The sequence below is a fragment of the Branchiostoma belcheri genome, unplaced genomic scaffold (genome assembly GCF_001625305.1).
Source record: "Branchiostoma belcheri isolate BF01 breed outbred unplaced genomic scaffold, Haploidv18h27 scaffold79, whole genome shotgun sequence".
In the NCBI taxonomy this organism is placed as follows: Eukaryota; Metazoa; Chordata; class Leptocardii; order Amphioxiformes; family Branchiostomatidae; genus Branchiostoma; species Branchiostoma belcheri.
In genome coordinates this window covers 825350-844930 of record NW_017804453.1, presented here as the reverse complement: position 1 = coordinate 844930, position 19581 = coordinate 825350, and the positions used below count along the sequence as shown (strand labels likewise).

Sequence of the window (19581 nt, the reverse complement as noted above, 5' to 3'; positions counted from 1 at the left end):
GGAAGATGAGGAAGAGAGGAGGATGAATGCTTTGTTTGATGATGAGGATGACGACTGAGAAGTGCCTTTACAGTATGTCTACATGTGTTTTACAATATGAAATCGGAATAAAAGCGAAACACGACTTCAATATGTTTGCTATAGACCCGCTTTAATGGTCATTTCTATAAGCATGTCAGGGATACAGTTTTTCAAAATCATTTTACAGTATGAAAGAAAAAACAAGCCACGTCTAGATGTTGACACAATGTAACTGTATAATTTGTCTAAGGTTTATCAAATTTTTCTAGGCCTACATTTAGCTGACAAGCTACATATTGATTACTCAGAGATTAACAGAAACACTTAACAGTTTTGCTTCTGATCGTACAGTTATTTACAAACATCATAAGCCTTACCTGTACTTAGTACATTCTAGTTGACATCAACTAATCGTGTACATGCAACTACTTTCCTGAGAAAAAATAAACTTTCAGATTTTATATATTTTATTTATTGATGATAATATAGTTGTCGATCCTTTTTAATGGCAAGGCATTTGTCTTCAGCTCACAACTTTTGTCTTTTTCCAAATTTCAAGTCAGCAACGAAGTAGGAAAGTTTTTTTTTTTTTAGCAAAACTAAAACTGAGAGGCTAGATCACTGTTCTTGGTTATACTACAAGTACTGCTATTCCCAGGTTTAGTTTCCAGATGTTTCTGGGATGTGGATGAAGATCTACTGGCCTGGTGGCATTGCCTCCAGCTTCTCCAGTATTTTCTCTACCTGTAAGAGGGCATACAATATAACATTCACATACACTGGTACTGATTTCTCTAAATATTTGGGAGCAATCTCTACCTAGTTATTAAAATGTTATTGATAAAAGATTTTGGATTTCATAGGTCTACAGCATAATACGTAACCGTAACCATATAATATAATATACACAACTTGAAGACAAATTATCACCTATGAACTCTATTTTTCTGTCACTTCTGTCTAGTTGAAATGCTTCCACTCCCCTCTGTGGTGTTACCACATCACCCCCACTAACTACGGACACACAACCAAACACTGTAAGTTGAATCAACTGACACCATGACATAGTGAACCAACACACCGTCATAAACCAGAAGGTGGTGCTGTATATGGTGCTGGACAGGAAGCTCATCTGACTGGCTGGAGACAGCACGTGCAGACAGAGGTGGTCCACGGTGTTGAATGGGGGATAGTGGAAGCCCATTCTGAAACATGTTCAACTTCAAGAGTTATTATCTACACTTCAGTTGTTACCATCCAATTGCGTAAAGTCTATCGTCCATATTACAGACGTATTACACATGCAACACGGTTTCAAGAAATTTCAGTGAAGAGTCAGATCTGACCTCTTGTCCTCCATGTTCCCTCCCTGCTCCTGTAGGACTTTGTTCCCAACCTCGGCCAGGGACTCAACTGAGATGGAGAAAAATACCCTGTCAATAGTGCAAAAAATCTTATTGACAGTATGTTACAAAATTTAGTTTTAAAAAACGGATACTGCTCCATCCGTTAGAAACCCACCTAGTGGAATGTCTTTATTGGTCAGGGTTGAAGGGTTGGGGACGTGAATCTTGGGGATGATCAGGTAATGGTGGGGAGCTCCCGGCCGCTGGTCTCGAAACGCCACGAATTTCTCATCCTGTAGAGAAACAACACATCGGAGCTTTAAGACCTCTGGGTATGTATTGTATGTTCATGGGGAAATACCCGATTGAATTACATCATAGAATGGATTATACCTCAGACGATTGTATAACTTACGTAGCTCACCAGTCCTGTATTACACTATGGTTCATGTGTCATACCATGGTTAATAATACTAGTATTACACAGTACACGTTCCTGACGCCCTAATAGCACATCGTGCCACCCATGACATACCGGGTCACAACCCTGTCAATCAACTGAAACCCAATTTCTACCAACTCAATACAAACAAACGTTCCCTAAACCAGCGCCACCCAAACAATACATTTTGTACTTCCGTACTAATAAGAATAGTTAGTATTAAACATGTGCACACTGTTAGGGCCCGGTCACATATTAATGTAGTACGACCGCAGTACGATCGCAATATGAATGCATTTTTGGGATAGTCATCCATGTGTCAACAAAATTCAGCTATCTAACAATGTAAGGAACAAGACATTGATCATTGGCGGTCGGTTCTGTCACAGCCCGCGCATGCTTGATAATTCTACAGCATCAAAATCGTACGACGATTGTGACCTCGCCATCACATTAAAATTGAGATATAGCATGTAAGCGCGCTTTCTGAAACTACCCCCACGCCAGCCTCAACTGGACTTACTCTAGGGAAGAAAATATATACTCAATGTTAGACATTTGCCAAATAAGGTGATTACTTTGCCAAAGGAGTTTGTTGGTCAGGGAGAGATCATTTCGCCCCACAGAAATTATTTTACGTAATTACAGGTATTCACCGTATTTGGCCGTATTATATTTTCAGCCCCTAAAGTAGCCTCCTTTGATGGAGATTACAGTCATGTACACGTACATGTACATAGCCAAGCCACGTCATGTCTCAAATGAATGGCGCTGCTCCATGAAAATACGTCTGGTCAGCCAAAATCAATGCCAGTAAAACATCATATGATTAGACACATCAGACAAAACGATTAAATCCTATGCCCTTGTCTATAGTGGGGCTACGTACATCGAAATGACAGAGCAGAGTCAAGGTCATCATTTGAGTGAGGGGGAATTTTCCCCGTCGTTTGTAAATGCTGAACCGTAGTGATGTATGCGTTATGATACCCGTATCGCTAGCTATCCATCGTCAAGGATTATCTATATCATGTGTGTAATCAGAGAGCCGGATTTTAGCGGGTTGGGGTTGCTTAATTTCAAAGCCGGGGGATTTCTGACATTTTGTGGTAACCGTGAAATTCCCTGAACTACACCGTGAAGATTGTACAACATTAAACTTAATCATACATCAAGAAGCCCCGTCACGCCCCTCAGGAATATTGTTTCGTCATAAACATCTGATAAATGGCGTCTAGATCTCTATCATGTTACGGGTGATAAGATGTCACAAACCTCGTACAGAAGTGTTGTCATGGGCTCTTCTCCGCGGGCGATGTTGCAAAATATACACCCCGCCATCATGCAGCACGGACCGACTACAGGTTTCCGTGATGTGGAGGGATGACGAATGCATGATCAGCCCCGCCAACAGTTCATTACCTTCAGACGAGCAGGTCACTATGAGACCCTCCTGATTTCTTTGTCGGAACTCGCGGATGGGGCTGATTTATAAGAGGCAGTATTTTATGGGTTTGAGATGGGATGTGCGCTCTGGTAGTTTGGCTGAGAGGTTTCAAATGCTTTTCTAAAAGATGTTTGTTGTTCATTTTTCACTGAATGTCTCTTGTGGCATGATCCATACATTACTGTCACACTGAAAGCACCAAATGGTCTTGTATAATGTGAACATTAATGACTGTGTAATATTGTGGGTGTTAGACATTCATAATTCATTTTGAATGGCGGGAAATTCACACATGGAACTTTTGTGACAAAATGGGATATGTATACTGTAATGCAAATTAGGACCTCAGTTGTAAAATTAATGAAAAACTATATAAGGCCACACCAAGTAAATTTTATGGATGACGTCCGCGCGCGCATAGATTTTGGCCTGTTCCTAGAAAAAAAAACAAGAAATTCGGCTTCCTGTAACTATGACCAAAGAGTCACGACAGTGCCCCAAATCGTTAGATTGACGTGAAACCCGTAACGCGAAATGGGTAAAGAGCACATGCTTTGTTTCTGCAGGCCTGCAAAAATGTGATGAAAGAAACAGGAGAGGACGACAACTGCTGTTCCACCTGATTTATCAGTGCTGTTTTGATGATGAATAAAAGACTTCTTGCTTGTTAATCTGTGTCACCTCATTCAATTTGTGTCCTAACATTTGTCGTCTCTTAGTATATTTCTAATCTAGGAATCTTGTTTTTTAGGGCCCTTCTTGTTTTTTTTCTCGCCCTCTCGCATTAGATATAGGGTCTCTAAAGGACGTCATCCATAAAATTTACTTGGTGTGGCCTAAAGCTAATTTCATCCATACATCATATGTAACTCACAGTATATAAAGAAGAACATGAATGTGTAGTAAGCAACTTAGAACCTAATTTGCTAAATTACCATAAGATGCTGTGATACTTTAATTTGTGTTTAATTATATAATAGGACTTTCCCACTTGTAATGTGTACTTTGGGCACAGATATATATAAAAGAAGTAAAAATTTATCTAAAAATATGCAGGTTGCGGGGGAAATACAAATTAGGCTATTCATCCACTTTTTTATGCAACTTGAAAAGGGGAACACCACTTAATTGACCAAATTTGCATACAAAATACACTATACTTTATTGGATTGTGTTCAAAGGTACACACATAGAAATGTAAACATTTGATAGACATGTAGCCATCTCTCATTGGTCAACCAGCTAATTGCCATGCTTTCATTGGTTGAACTGCTAATTGTGATGGACAGTCAGGATTGGTTTCAGATAGAGGGAGAGGAGGGTAAACACTGAACATGCCACAAGGTAAAGTTAAAATTCATAAGACATACAATCATGTAACTCCCACACATTTGTATTTTTTTATTTATCTGTTGAGATTGAACACATTTGTGGAAGGATTAACATAACAGGTGTTAAACTAGTATCAACTTTTCAAAATGTCATTCACCTTGTGGGCTTTAGCCTGTTCTCAATTCTAGTTAACATTGACTTAATTTAAAAGAGTAAACTTAAAATTAGAAGTAGACTTAAACCACTAATCATTATTAGTGTTGTTATCTTGCTGAGAAGAAACTTTTTAAAATTCTGATGGAATATTACTGTACACAATCTACATTTGTATATGATAGTGTTGACACAATACCTTTACAATGTCTTTACCTTTATTATATACCTTTCTTTATAATGAACACTTGCAAATAGCCTATAGGCAAAGATTTGCAATTAAGTTATTATTACAATTACTGTTGATAGATTCTCAATCACACTGCATCAAATAGCCTATAGGCAAAGATTTGCAATTAAGTTATTATTACAATTACTGTTTATAGATTCTCAACCACACTGCATCTGTCAGGGGTTCCTTCTACATGTATTTGTTCTAATTCTTAAGAAGTCCAAGGATGAATTACCACATTGTTATGACTACCTATCTACAGAGGGAAACATGTTGTGCTATCACTGCTCTCCCTCAGGTTTAGTTGCAGGTGGTTGTTGGGGTGTAGATGAAGGGGCTACAGGCTGATCTACAGGCATGGCCTGTAGTCTCTGTAGCAGACTGTCTACCTGTTATTGCAAAATGAGAAACAAGATACAGTCATATATTATTATTACACATACTCAACATCACAATCGTATACTATGCTTTCTGTTAGACATAATTTTTTTGTACAGAGGTTTTGTGTTTGCTTCTGTTCCATAGTTATTTCCCCATTCTAGGAATACCAGGGATGCTGAGGCAGGAAGTTATATCAGAGGTCCAATCTTATTTCCTGTCTTTCTGTCAGTGAGAAAACTAGACAGCATCAGCAAGAGATCAGATAATGAATGATAAAAGAAAACATTTCATGGTATGAATTTTGATTTATTGTTTTCTATTAAAAGTTGTTGATAAAGGTTGACTCCATGGAAAAAGTGACAGAAAAGTATGCAGGACAAACGTACCGTCACAAAATAGAAGGCAGGGCGGTATATAAGTCTGGACAGGAAGCCCATCTGACTGGTGGGGGACAACACATGCAGGTGGAGGTGGTTGATGCTGTTGAACGGAGGCCAGTGAAAGCCCAGTCTGGATTGGAACACAAGCAAAATGAATAAATAAACATAAGCAATTTATTAGTATAAATGAAATATACATTCTTACACAAAAATTACTAAAATAGTAAGACTTTAAATGGTAATAGCTAATTTTATGCTTAGGTCACATTTGAAGCGGCGCCCGTTCGGTATGTCCTTGGCGTAGACGCCGGCCGGTGTCATGACGCCGAGCGTGCGCCGACCTGTCAGGGTCACAATTAAATGTTCTTTTACGGCTCCCTGTCGGGGCCTGGTTGTACTCCGGCCGGTGTTGAGGCGTCTTCTAATTAATATTTATAAACTTTTGGTCCCCTTGGCGGCCGGTTTCTGTCAGGGACCCGTCCGGTGCCCGGCCAGTCTCCCGTCTTGACCCGTGCGGCGTGTGGTAGGGTGCCGACCGGCTCTTACAGTTCGGCCGGGCAGCTGCCAGGTCCCTGGCGGGGTCCAGGGGGGATCCCGACGGGCTCCTGTCGTGTACGGACACTGATGACGGAGCTTTAATTTTGTCGCGAACATCATTGCGACTTTAAGTCCTTCCTGCGAATGGAACCACTGATGTTTCACGACCTCCAACAACGTGTAGGTCCACCCATCGAGAAAAGTCCAGAGCCAGTGCTTTAAATGCCATCTACTTCTTGACACATTTCAATGTATTCGTGATTATTTATAATTTAGATATAACAGTTCAGTCCGTATGTAACACTTCTGTTTAATTCTATGCAGTGCTAAACAGCCCTTGTCAGCAGGCCTAAAACTCGCCATTACCCCACGCTTCCTGGCGACGGGGAACAGCTACCGATCCCTGGAGTTTGCTTTCAGGGTAGCCCACATGCAACACAATGTCACTGTTCATTCCTGAAGTACATGTATGCCGGGCTATCGTCTCGGCTGTTTTCCATTGCCCTTCGGCATTCTGACACACAAGTATACGGTGTAACACACACAAGTACACGGTGTAACACGCGCGTGTTGAACTGTCCGACGTAGTCTGAACAATGAGTTTACATATGCCACATATAACCCCATTTTCCTTACCACCTTAGTAGATTGGTTTATTATTGTTGCTTCACAACAAACATTTACAGTCTCGCAGTGTAAGTAGTAACTCGCACTGAATTGAACTGGTAAACATTAATATAACAGGTAGTGACATAATAACATATTAAAATACAGGTAGAGATATCACGATTAAAATCACTCGTTACATATAGTCGTGCCAAGTATTCATATAAAAGTAATGACATATCATATTTAAAATAGGGTTTGGAAATATAACATATTAAAATCACTATATTACAAGTAGTAGCAGCACAAGGATCTATAAAACTAAACCAAAGTCATGTAACAATATGTGTGACTAGTAGTTAATCAAGCGCGTCATGTATGGGACAGCACTGTTTCTATATCTTTCTGTTCTACAGCGCTGGAGTTCTAAATTATTAGAAAAACGAGTTTGACGGCTAGTGATAGTCTGTCTGTGAGGTGGCAAAAGGTGACGGTAGTGACCAGATGTTAGCAGGGATCTGGCAAACTTAAGAGTCAGTTCCTCACGCCGCTCGTGGAGAGTAGATAGACCGAGCTGTGAGCAGGCTTCAGCATAGTTGGAGTAGTCCGGTCCCAGGATAATACGCACAGCTCGGCGCTGGATCCTCTCAATTCTGTCAGACTGAGACGTTGTAAGGCCAGAGTGCCATACCGGAGTTGCATATTCGGTGATCGGGCGGATGTATGTAGTGTAAACAGAGACGAGATCTTCGATGTCCAGGTGAAAGTGTTTGAGACGTCTGAGGAAGAACAAGCGTTGGCTGGATTTGGCGCAGATGTAGTCCACGTGTGCATTCCACTTGAGGTTGGATTGTAGGAAGACACCAAGAATCCTCATGACTTCAACCTGTTGCAGATCTCTGTTGTTAATTTTGAGAGGTGGTGGTATAGGTACCGACCTACTGAACTTGACATGTAGGACTTTACACTTTCCAGGGTGTAAGAGCATGCTGTTTTCACAGGACCATTTATCTAGGTCTGACAGGTCCGTTTGCAGAGATGAAGGTGTTGAAGAGGGATTTCTACACTCAAGCAGATTTAAATCGTCTACAAATTTCCACCTTTTGGCGGTGGCCTGCCGTGCTGCACCATTAATGTAGGCCACAAAAATCAGGGGCCCAAGGAGGGTTCCTTGGGGTAAACCACACGTTATAGAGACACTGTCTGAAAGGGTTCCATGGTATCTGACTGCCTGGCGTCTATCCGTTAGGAAATCAGCAATCCACCTTGTAAGTGACGGTCGCAGGCCCAGTTCGATTAAACGGGTTACAGCAGTGGTGTGGCTTACCCTATCGAAAGCTTTGCTATAATCAGTAGACACCAATGAACATAGTGTGCCCGGCTTGTCTGAAGCCTTATATAAGTTGTCGGTTAGGTCGAGCAAGCAGTGAGTTGTTGACCTCCCTTTAAGACACCCAAACTGCTGAGGGTCGATTTGTGGTAAGATGTCAGAAAGAGCCCACTGAGTGATGAACCCTTCAGCGATTTTGGCTAACAGGGAAGTCAAAGATATTGGGCGAATTTGGTCGATTGAGGGAGGCTTTGTTTTGGGCACCGGTACCACGATCGCACTTTTCCACTCATCGGGTACGATCCCCTGTGCGAGAGAACAGTTCAGGATATCTGAGAGGGGACCACTCAGTTCATACGCAAACTCACGGATTAGTTTGCCCAGGATGCCGTCAGGGCCAGCAGCTTTCCTCGTTTTAACTTTCCGGAGCCTATTTAAGACGTCCCAGGGTGTGACCGACGGGGTCGGGAGCGACGGTAGGTACGGTGGGAGCAGCGATATGTCGATCGGAGGCAAGGACTGTATTACGGCAGCGAGCGATTTGTTGATTTCGTTGGTAGTCGCTTTATGGTCACCGTTGCTTACTCCGTTTACATGGATGACTGGATCAGCGCGGGACATGTTCGCCATCACCTTGATTGCTTTGTGCCATTGTGCAATTGTCTTCGTTCTTTAGTGATTTGATTTTACCATCATAGTGCACTTTCTTTGCCTTCTTAATTTTTCGTTGTATTCTGTTTCTTAATTTCTTCCAGGTGGTCAAGTCATTGCTGGCGTAGGCTTGTTGACGAGCATTTAGCAGGGATTTAATCGCCGGTGTCATCCAAGGTTTGTCAAGGTGATGCAACCGGACGCATTTCACGGGGAAGAATTCGTTTATTTTGGACTGCAGAGTACTGTACATTGCCTGAGACTTTTCTCTTGTGGTAGGGGCCTTGTAGACTTCAGACCATTGGTAAGAGGTTATCCACTGGCCGAAGTACCGTAGTGATGAGTCGGGGGTGGGCCTACATACACGTCTTACAAGTTTGTTGGTCACAGTTCTGGTTTTAGGCTCCACCTTATGCACTTATCAGCACATGTGACGTCATAATCTTAGGCAGGTGCCTGTTCGGCCGCCCGACGGGTCCCGGGCAGTGAGGTTACGGCGTCGCTTCGGCGTACTTCGCCGAACGGGGCCCAAAGTGATTTTAACTCTGAGTTAAAATCGATTCGGCGACCGCGCGGGGCCAAAAATAGGCCGGCAGCCGTCGGGAAGCCCGCCGGTCTCCGTCCAGGTCCCGTTCGGTAGTGCCAAAAAACACGCCGAACACGCGCCGAGCGGGCCCCTTTCTTGAATTGGTGACCTAAGCATTAAAGGGTGATACAAAAAATTAGATTAAAATTTAATCATTAGCATTTTTGTGTACTAATGTTATAATACAGTCCAGTGACAATAGCAAGAAAGCCTGCATAAGATCTGACCTCTTGTCCTCCATGTTCCCTCCCTGCTCCTGTAGGACTTTGTTCCCAACCTCGGCCAGGGACTCAACTGGAAAGTGAACAACAGTTAGTGGAAACTCAGGAAATCACTGCACAATTCACAACACAGAAGAGTGATGGGCACAACAAATCTAAACTCCACATTCTATAAAATAACAAACTGATTCATACTAATTATAGGTCACTGCCTAGCAAAATTGGTAACCATTCTACAATTGGGCTGACTTTTATTAAATACTAGTAGGGCCCCAGTCCTACTAAGCACACACCTCTTTCTGACAGCCTATCTTTCCAGCCCACCTTTCTGATTACTGCTGTCCCAAGTCATTAAACTCACACCGTAAAAACTCCCTGGTGTGGGCTGTTTGATGCAGACCTTTCAAGTTATTGCAAGCATTTTGCGAAAATTAATCTCAACAGGCTGCACTTGATATGTATACATTGTAACTTGATGTATGACTATATCAAACCTGAGGTCTTCCTTAGTTAGTTTTATGAACCCACCTAATGGTATATCTTTATTAGTGAGAGTTGCAGGGTTTCCTATGTGTTCCTTGGGGATGATGAGGTAGTGGTGGGGAGCTCCTGGACTCCTGTCTTGGAATGCCACAAATCTCTCATCCTGAAGAGTGGAAGACAGACATGTTATATTTTACTCTGAAGTATCTATATTTAGTAACCTGTGTGTCCAGCTGTTTCATGACAGAAAAGGTTGCCATGGAATAACCTTGCTGAAAATCCTACAACAAAATGGTACGATGAATGTGACTTTTCAATGTGATAGTACATATAATCCTACTAAATATTGCATTGCAGCATATACCTAAAGCTTTCATATGTATATCTTAGTAGAATGCTGTCTAATGTGGTCACAAAGTCCTCACATAATGTGAGAATGTTTCACAACCCTACATCATATTGTAGCAGAAATGTTCTCACCATGTATAACATCTGTGTCCATAATATCACCATAGTCCATAATACCGCCACCTTGAGAAAAAGTGTGCTTAAAGATATTTTTACTGCAACATACCCTAGGTATGTACATTTGAGGTGTGCAGGAGTGCATACCAAAAGTATGTAGCAGTAAAAATATCTTAAAGCACACTATTTTTCAAGGTGGCGATATTATGGACCCTGGTGATATTATGGACACGGATGTTACAGGTTGAGGTAGACCAATTTATCTCAGTGAGAAATGTTTTCTTTCACAGCTTGCTTGGAAAGCATACCATATGAGTCAAAATTTTCCAGGAAGTACATATTGGATTTCATGGCCTCTGGGAAGTGTACAGGGTTTTCCTGAATTTTATATTGGAACTGTGGAGGCAATTGTATGATGAGATCTAATTTGGTCGGGTGTTACACCACTTCCAGATTCATTTATTGATCCACAAGTACCCAGTCACTCCCACCTGGGCATGCTGCATCAACTTCAGGTATTACATATAGATCCCTATCAATCTACTGCCCAAATCAACTCCCACCCACCATCCATCCATTGTTGTTAGGACAAGTAGAGACACAAACCCACAAAGCAGCCACACAAAATAATACTGAAGTATCAATATCTGAACAATCTGGGTGCTATTGTCACGTCTTTTAGTATCTGATCAATGTCCTTGGTTATGTATCATGGTTGTGTGACATTCGGTGATTGTGTATCATTAATAAAGAGAAAACCATGCGATTTGACCTTGATGAATTTGTTATAGTGACCGCACCAGAAAGGTTTAGTATTAAAGCCAACATATTTAATCCTAGACCACATCATGACAAGTAAAAGGTAACGCCCCCCTCCCCCATTTAGCTCAGTGGGCACTGACATCTAATATAACAATACATCCTCATATGCAGTGCGCAGGGACCAGTAGCTACTTATTTCTTATCCTTGATATAAAATGCTCTGTGTCACTTACCTCATGAAGAAGCGTTGTCTTGGGCTCTTCTCCACGAGCAATGGTGCAAAATATGCACCGCCTGGCCATGTTGCAAAAATGCGCCCTTGTATATTCAGGTAAAACCGCCAGGAGGCGCTGTCGACTGGCTATTTATTCGTGAGTGAGCGTGAGTGAGTGAGTGGTAATGACAAGAGTCTTCGATTGCGGACTACTACGGCCCGTCGAACATACTTTTTCTCTGTCTTAATGTTCTCGTTCCTGTTTCACCCTTTTCTTGATATATGATAACTAAGTGACATTACCACGTTCCTAGCTTATAGGAATTGAAGCTTCCATTCATAAGAAAGAGCACCAGCAGCTAACGCTATTAAAGGTAGGGTTAATAGTCTTTATACTCAAATATTGTTCGGAATTTATTGATCATTATAAGGAAAATGTAACGTTACTATAGCTAAAGAGTGCAAACATGTGCAAACAGATGGAGCCCGCCCCTCTCCTTCCAACGCCTTCTATATTACCTCCCAACTGAAGTCAGGTACCTGTAAGCTAGCGCTGTGACCTCGTGTGAGTTGCCTAGCTCAGATTCGGTCACTGCACATCGCACAATGATGGAGTCGTTGTGAAATAGAGCAACAACATATAATAGCTAGTGATAACATTCTTCACAGAGCATCTAACCCTAACCATGGTTACTTTAAAAGCCGTTACCGTTGAGTTGTGCAACTTCTACAAAAGGACTGGACGTGTCGTAACGTGACCCACTCAACGCAAATGACGCCACATTATGTACTTTACTTCTTACAGGTAGCCCCAGCCTCCCTTACCCTACCAACTGCCGTATCTTTGATATTGTGTTTAACTATATCCACCACTCTGGAAGATTTGACCAATCTCAATAATGTTATGCTAGGTATTGGTGCGCCAGCCACTTTCATTTTATGTTAATGCTATACTTTATGTCATCTTTATGTTTACATTTATATTATGTTTTATGAGCAGCGGATTTACATAAGCACAACAAGTGCTTCCTATCCAATGCTCAAAAATCCATGTGAATAAAATAAAAAAACGTATCATACTCCTGTCTGAATAAGATGAATGCCACTCTGATGATAAACGTTAACATTCAAAGCTGTGCGTTAACATTTCTTTCCGCTTTTTCAAAAGAATTTAATACATTCCATCCTATAAATAAATTCAAGTACATTCTAGGAGGAGATAACAATTACTGTGGCAAATAGGAAAATGAATCAAAGAATGTACATAACTATACAGTCGTTGTACGATATACTCGTCAAACCCAACATGTTGATTTAACCATATACCAGTACTTCTATGTAAGTTCTTGTGTATATGCTTGTTTGTTTGTTTGATTGTAGAAGAGACTTCGAAAGTCGCTGTACTTTTTTTTCTGTCAATGAAGATTTTTTTCATGATACTTCATAGTTCATCGAACCAATTTTTTTCAACCTGTCCTCAATCTGGAACTCCAAGTCCTTGAGTTTATCACTGAGAGGTCCAGGCGAAGAGAAGTCGACGTAATACTTCCCAGAGATCAGCATGCCCAGCCAGTTGTCGGGATAGTACGTCGTCATCTTCAAAGGGATGATTTCTCTCTTTTTATCCCGGGCAAAGTTGGCTTCTGTACGCAAAGGAATACAGAACAAAACGACGCTTATTTCAAAACATCATCAAATTGACTGGTTATAATTACTCAAAGCATACATGACAAATACATTTGTAAAGGTGATAATCAACAAATTGTACATTCGGGAGGCCCTGACTGTGTGACAGGGGCTATTAAACGAACGTACACCGTAAATCATTAAGATTGATGATTTGAAGACGTTAGTTTGTTCAATAATGGTGATGTTTTTATGTACTTTGAACGAATGGGAGGAGGTGAAGAACAGCAAGGTCTCGAATAAGGAAAAGGCGCTATAAATGTTGTACCTCTTTTGCAGTTGTCACTGGCGACGTAGTCCTCGGAAACGGCGATGATGACGATGGCAGACGACCTGACCCCCCGGGCCATGGACTCCAGCATCGTCCCGCTCATCTCGTCCTTGTCTAGCCACACCTGTAACAACATGTGTTTGTAAGTGGGTTGGTTTTGCATAATCGGTAAACCGCCTTTAAGCGAAACACCCCAGTTTTGTACAATAAGTACAAGTTGCATAAGACCAGACTGTAAGGTTTGATCTACACTGGGATGGACAACTCTTCTCGATAAGTGCAAAACGGTTATCTAAAGCTATCTGGTGAAGTTGCTCCTTGTGTGCTGGTTCTACTGTACGATAATTCTAGGGGGAAAACGAAAATTCTTGTACTTGAAGGCATGACCATATCGCTGAAAAGATACTCATTTTCCTGCACACGGCATCCGCTTGTGCCTAAAATAAAGTTACATCCAGTATGTACCAAGCCATGTACGTACTCTTAACTTACCCTGTAGCCATCTTTGTTGAGGTGTTCTTTGACCATGAGAATGACCTCCTGCTGCGCCCATGAATAGCTGATCATGACGTGATAGGTGAAACCGTCCGGGAGGGGCTTAAGGCGGGAATCTTGCAGGTCATCTAGTTCTGAGGTTGAAATGATTCTCTTAGAACATATACACATAGTCATTGCTACAAAACAAGATAACGCCCTTTCCACTACAGGCTAGCTATGACTGCTGAGCGACCGGAATTGCGGAAAGTTTGACAAATCGATCAACGAATTTCATACACAAAGAGCGAATTTCAAGTTTTGTGTGTTTTGTTGTCTTAAATTGTTCCCTACCGATCTGGCATCATATTCCTATTGTAAAATCAAAGGTCAGAGAATTACAACTTTGGTCGTTCAGCCATCCGTGACCGTCCAGTAGAAAGGGGGATAGTATATACTAACTTATATAGTGTATATAAGTGGCGTACCAAGTACAAAGTCTAGTACCTAATTATATACCATATCAGAAAAGAGTAATGTAGGTGTGGCGTGACAGGGCAGTCCCAAGTTCTACACTTATGGGACGTAAGCTTATTACTTCCGGGTACGGAAGTAACGTTGTTATTGTTTTGAGTGGCTGTTCTGTGGATTTGTTTGTCTGTTTGTTTGTTTGTGTGTCATTATTACAGTACACTAGTACATGTTTTCACTAACGGCGCGGTCACATTTATCGTAGATAGTCGTTTTCAAGCAGGCCGTGACAGAACCAACCGGCGGCAAGGATCTAAGATAGCCGTTCCGTAACAGGACAGCTAGATTTTGCAGGGCATACGTATGACTGTGCATACGTCATGCAGGACAAATGCAATCGGACGACGATCGTGTGAAGTATCAAGTGACCGGGCCATAAAAGTGCCAATGATTCTGAAACTCTGTTTTTACTAACTCAGATCGACGCTGCCGTGATCCTCCATAGACTCCCCCTCCGGAGGGTTCCTGTCTCCTGTGACAAGAACAAAGGTAACATGTTGGTAGAGCTCATTAAAGTTTGGTTCATAAACGAACATTTGAGTTGGTTGCCCTAATAGTATTGACCCGCCCACCCTATGGCTTTTGTTCAGACTCACCTATATCGTACTCCAGTAGGTATTGCCCCTCGTTTGTGTCTTTGGGCGTCCCCACCACAAACACGTAACGTCTTTCCGCGTCGTTCCTGTCAGGAATCATAGCCTTCCCCTTCCACGTGGTTCCTCCATCTCTAGACTTCAACGAAACTGTCTTGTAACCATGGCCATCCTCAGAGTGAGGCAGAAGCACCACCATGCGAGTCATGTGCGGTACTGCAAGTTTGAACTTGACCAAAGCGCCCTTCGACAGCGACCTCGCTCTAGGTCTGTGTAGGACGCAGTGTCCCGTCCATGCCTTGTACGTTTTCGGGTAGTCAGCGTCTATCTGTACGGAGGGCGCGTTTTCGCCCCGAGAAACTCCTGACACTACTTCGGAATGTTCGTCTTTATGTGGTCTCTTTCTTACAGATCGACTTCCCTGCGGGGATGTCACTGGTTCGTCCGACCAACTGATTGAGGACGGCCTGTTTGGCTTGGCCGGTTGGTGCCGCCCATCTTGTGAACTTGTCGAGGTGCGGTTTTTCTTTTTCCTTTGATGGGACTCAGCTGTGTCATTTTCAAATGGCGAGCAGTCTGCGGCTGTCTCTCCGCACACTATAGTGTACATACACACTGGCAGTGATGTGTCACTCTTTTCATCTTGTACCGAAACCTTCAGACTAAACCGCCCGGCAAATGGCGGTCTAACGACAACGGTCACCGTTGGGCTATCTAGAGAAGCCTTTGATTCTGTTTTTATATGTCTGCTGAGGTCGAATTTCCTTTGAACTGTGATTCTGTTCAAGGTCTGGAGGCAGCATTTCACCGGTTTGTTAGCTCCGAACTTCAGAACAGCTACACCGTCGTTTGTTCTGACGTCCGCTGAATGGTGCTCTATCGAATCTTTGTCTAGGTCAAAAAAGGCGGGAAAACAGGCGACGTGACCTTGAAACTGTTCCAATGTGACGTTCACCTCTAGCAGCTGATATGACTTGTTGTCGGGATAGTGTGCGGCGGCAAAATGGGTCGGCTGGGCCAAGAAGTAAAATGGCGGGATTCGAATTTGCTCAAAGTCTAGTTCGAGTCTACAGTCCACCAATGAGCGTCTTCCATTTATGGTTACCTCATTCCACGATGACTTGTATGTACCTTCATTCACAGATGCTTCAAAAGATGTGTCGCCGATGGACTTGCAAAGGCCAGTCACGGTTTTACACCTTAAACCGGCTGTCCTGGAGTATGGAGGAAAGGGGAGAACAAATTAATGGCATTTAGGTAGTAGCGTGTTGTGGTTGTATGGGGTATGCCTTGTCTATGGCTACATTTTTGTATTGATGCGGTCAGTGCAATGTTTACTTTCTAAAAAGGTTTCCCTTAATTACGTTATATACCTATTGACCTCTGTCATTATGTCTACCAGTCTTCCCCATCCACGTACAGTCCATCTACGAACAGACAGACAGACAGACAAACCCGCAGCTAATCCACCCCCAAACAATACTTCCGTCCCGGAATTTAAGAAAATCAAAAGAATCTTTGCCTGCATAATTTCTTGTACAGCTCTGCGTGTGACCTCGTCCCGTTCTGAACCGCCCTCAGAAACCCCCATGGGGAGTCCTCGGTGGTTGGTTTGTGTGTTTGCTGACGACGACATTCAAGCTGAATCCAGTGGAATAGAACCCAGAACCGCTCAATATCGCTGGCGGTCTGGCCCGTCAGGTAATCGACTAACCCTTCAAATGTGGTGAAGAAAGGAGCCTGGAAAACAAGAAATAGTTCTATACTGCATACTTCATTAATATAGTCTATAATTTTTTTTCTATAAAAGTGTTCAGGCCTTACCTTGCGTCTCCGTGGCAATGCGATGACACCCCCCCTTACAATGTAATGCGATACACTTATGACAATGAATCTATCAATATATATCAGTCTTTCCACAGTCTTTTCATTCGAATGATTACATTGGCAACATCCCCTCTGGACCACAATGCCACCTGTACTGTGTGTTTCTATACGCATTTGTTAGTTTGTTAGTCCTTTAAAGAACAATGGAAAAGCCTATACCTCAATTCAGCATGTTACGAAATATTACTGATGTATGATATCCGTACATGAAGCTATCAAAGACCTATACCTAACGGGTACAAAATTGTATACGTAATTGAAGGAACTTTTGAACACTGAATTATGCATTACGTGTAGTGGAATGTATTTTCGTGCGACCAATTACAAAGGGCTCATTTTAAGGCCAGGTCACATACATTGTGCGTTGCACGTACGATGAATTGTTTTCTTCCGCGACGATATCACATTATATTATGTCTTAGGTCTGAGAAGAAATAATGTACCAGTTTCTTCTCAAATCTACGACATCGTCGCGAAAAGCCTGCATCCTACAATGCACATACGTGACCGGGGCTAACCCCCCCCCCCCTCACACACTCACACAGACACACACCTTACACCTGCCACCACCCTCACACATAGACACACAAACACACACTTCCTCGTTCTCTCGAACAAGACATAATAACTTAAATAAAGGATGAAACACGTGGATCATATGAGACCTTATTTGCCCTGACGGTATAATGGGGTTCCCTAGCAACGCCTCATGTCAACACGCGAGCCCGGACACAACACAGGGTCTTGTTGGTCAGCTACGCTTAAACTTTGGAATCTAGAACACACGCGGGGTAGAACTAGAACTTTAGCACTCCGAGCAAACATGACTCAGTAAATCTTAAACAAACAACAGAAGACAAAGAACCAGTAACCTAGTAAGGGCATTAGCCTACTAAGTACCCCAGGAACAAGATTCAATTCAAGAGTGCGATATAAAAAAATACACTGTTATTCTTCTTTTATTATTAACTCATAATTGCTCAATATAGAACAGAAGACATTTAAGCGGCCATGTACTTTGTATGTCCACAAGAGAACATGTGCTTGCAACACAAAGGGTTGGGAAGGAGAGAAAATGAAAGGACTGCCTTTCCACGCAAACGTCATTCTATCCGCTAAATTATTCATGTGGCCTGTGTTAGTTCTCAACCGCCTTCCCCTTTCCTTCCTACCATATAAGTCAAGTCTTAACGTTATATACATATACTGGATTATTTTGTTTCTTCACTTATGTATATGAGCGGAATCGTATACCGTTTTTTTTTCATGCAGCAGTCGTGTGTCTAGCGGATTTCATCACTCCTTGCTTACCTGTTCGTTCCACCTGGCCAAGTGACGCAGCCTGTCCTGTGTCAGCGGTATCTGCCCTGCCCACGTTGCCTGTTCGGACGGCCTGTTGTCGCATATGGGACACCCTATCACAGACCCCGGCACGGCCAGGTCACCCCCCGTGCTGCACACTAGCCCCATGGCTAATTCCTACCACAACAGTTGTTGTGTCTTCGAGTCCCCGTGCCTGTGTCATGCGCAAATACTTGTGTAGGCTCTTTAACCTAAGCACCTGGCCTCTCACGTCCACAAAGCTTTTGTTCACCAAATCTCTTAACACATAGGGACGTTTCATTGTTCCCGTCTGGATAGCTAATCGATATGTAACGATCAAGTGTACTTTGACATTGTGTTTATTGAAAGATCTATTTATAACGTTGGCTCATGTGATAAAATCACCTGTCGTTATTTTTTCTCTTCAAAATGAAAGCATTGTAACAGTTGTTAAGCTTGTCTAGTTAATGGCGTATCACACGTATAGGACAGCCCCGTTTGTAACCATGATTACTACGTGCTTCGGGACAAAACTGAAAGGTACAAAGCGACAGGCGACAACCTGTAGTAGGTTTTGGGTTTCCTCGGTTACGACTCTCACCAACTTAGATCCTTGGGAACAAAGGATTGTTGATCTAGGAATAGTTAATCTCCATAATCTCCATGGAGATTTGTGACGTCCTAGCTTTCGTGGCACAATGTTTTACCTTGCTAGTAACTAAGTAAGCCCACAGTAAGTAAGTATGTTTCATTATCATATAGCCGGGTGACGTTGACCAATCAGAAGGCTCCATTCCACATTCTTTATGTCGCCGTAATGTCACAAATAGAGTCAAAATCGGGTATTTATTCATCCCAATCCATACATTAAACAAAATGAATAATCACCCGCATATGACCTCAGGTGACCCAATAGAACACGGCTCTACTTCTAAAAAATCCAAAAATAACTTGAGTTGTGTTCCAATGACTCCCATAAGAACACCTGTTCCCTGCCTGTGACCCAGATAGAAGACATAGAACATGAACCCCCCAGTGACCTCAGGTGACTCCAGACGCAACAGATATTCTGTGTTCTATTCAGCATGTGCAAGGGGTACATTGTGTGACTCTTCACTGCATCAGTTTGGATAGGCTATCGTGTAAGCTATATGATAATAGCGTTAATGGCCCGCCCTTTCTCGGTGAATATGGTGTGATAAAGCCTTGTCAGTTGCTATAACCACC

At 42.4% G+C, this 19581-nt stretch overlaps 3 protein-coding genes across 4 annotated transcripts; all 3 read right to left on the bottom strand.

Annotated features, from left to right (window-relative positions):
- Positions 1 to 717: 717 nt before the first annotated feature.
- LOC109485855 (histidine triad nucleotide-binding protein 3-like) lies at positions 718 to 2106 on the bottom strand. Its single transcript, XM_019789527.1, has 5 exons — positions 2088 to 2106; positions 1543 to 1695; positions 1368 to 1434; positions 1103 to 1226; positions 718 to 765 (listed from the first exon to the last, which is right to left on the bottom strand). The coding sequence occupies exons 1-5, from the start codon at positions 2104 to 2106 to the stop codon at positions 718 to 720; spliced, it is 411 nt and encodes a 136-aa protein (XP_019645086.1).
- Positions 2107 to 4401: 2295 nt separating this feature from the next.
- Positions 4402 to 11701, bottom strand: LOC109485966 (histidine triad nucleotide-binding protein 3-like). Of its 2 annotated transcripts, XR_002141167.1 has the most exons (6): positions 11609 to 11701; positions 10194 to 10311; positions 9672 to 9738; positions 5741 to 5864; positions 5078 to 5362; positions 4402 to 5000 (listed from the first exon to the last, which is right to left on the bottom strand). XR_002141167.1 is itself a non-coding variant. In XM_019789671.1 (5 exons), the coding sequence occupies exons 1-5, from the start codon at positions 11675 to 11677 to the stop codon at positions 5255 to 5257; spliced, it is 486 nt and encodes a 161-aa protein (XP_019645230.1). In that variant the 5' UTR covers positions 11678 to 11701; the 3' UTR covers positions 4402 to 5254. The 2 variants fall into 2 exon arrangements, 1 of the variants encoding a protein (XP_019645230.1); XM_019789671.1 differs by having other exon boundaries at positions 4402 to 5362.
- Positions 11702 to 12728: 1027 nt separating this feature from the next.
- On the bottom strand, positions 12729 to 19101 carry LOC109485866. Its single transcript, XM_019789537.1, has 7 exons — positions 18343 to 19101; positions 16667 to 16884; positions 15148 to 16358; positions 14967 to 15023; positions 14039 to 14175; positions 13544 to 13670; positions 12729 to 13232 (listed from the first exon to the last, which is right to left on the bottom strand). Exons 1-7 carry the CDS (start codon positions 18499 to 18501, stop codon positions 13021 to 13023), a joined length of 2121 nt encoding a protein of 706 aa, XP_019645096.1. The 5' UTR covers positions 18502 to 19101; the 3' UTR covers positions 12729 to 13020.
- Positions 19102 to 19581: the final 480 nt, after the last annotated feature.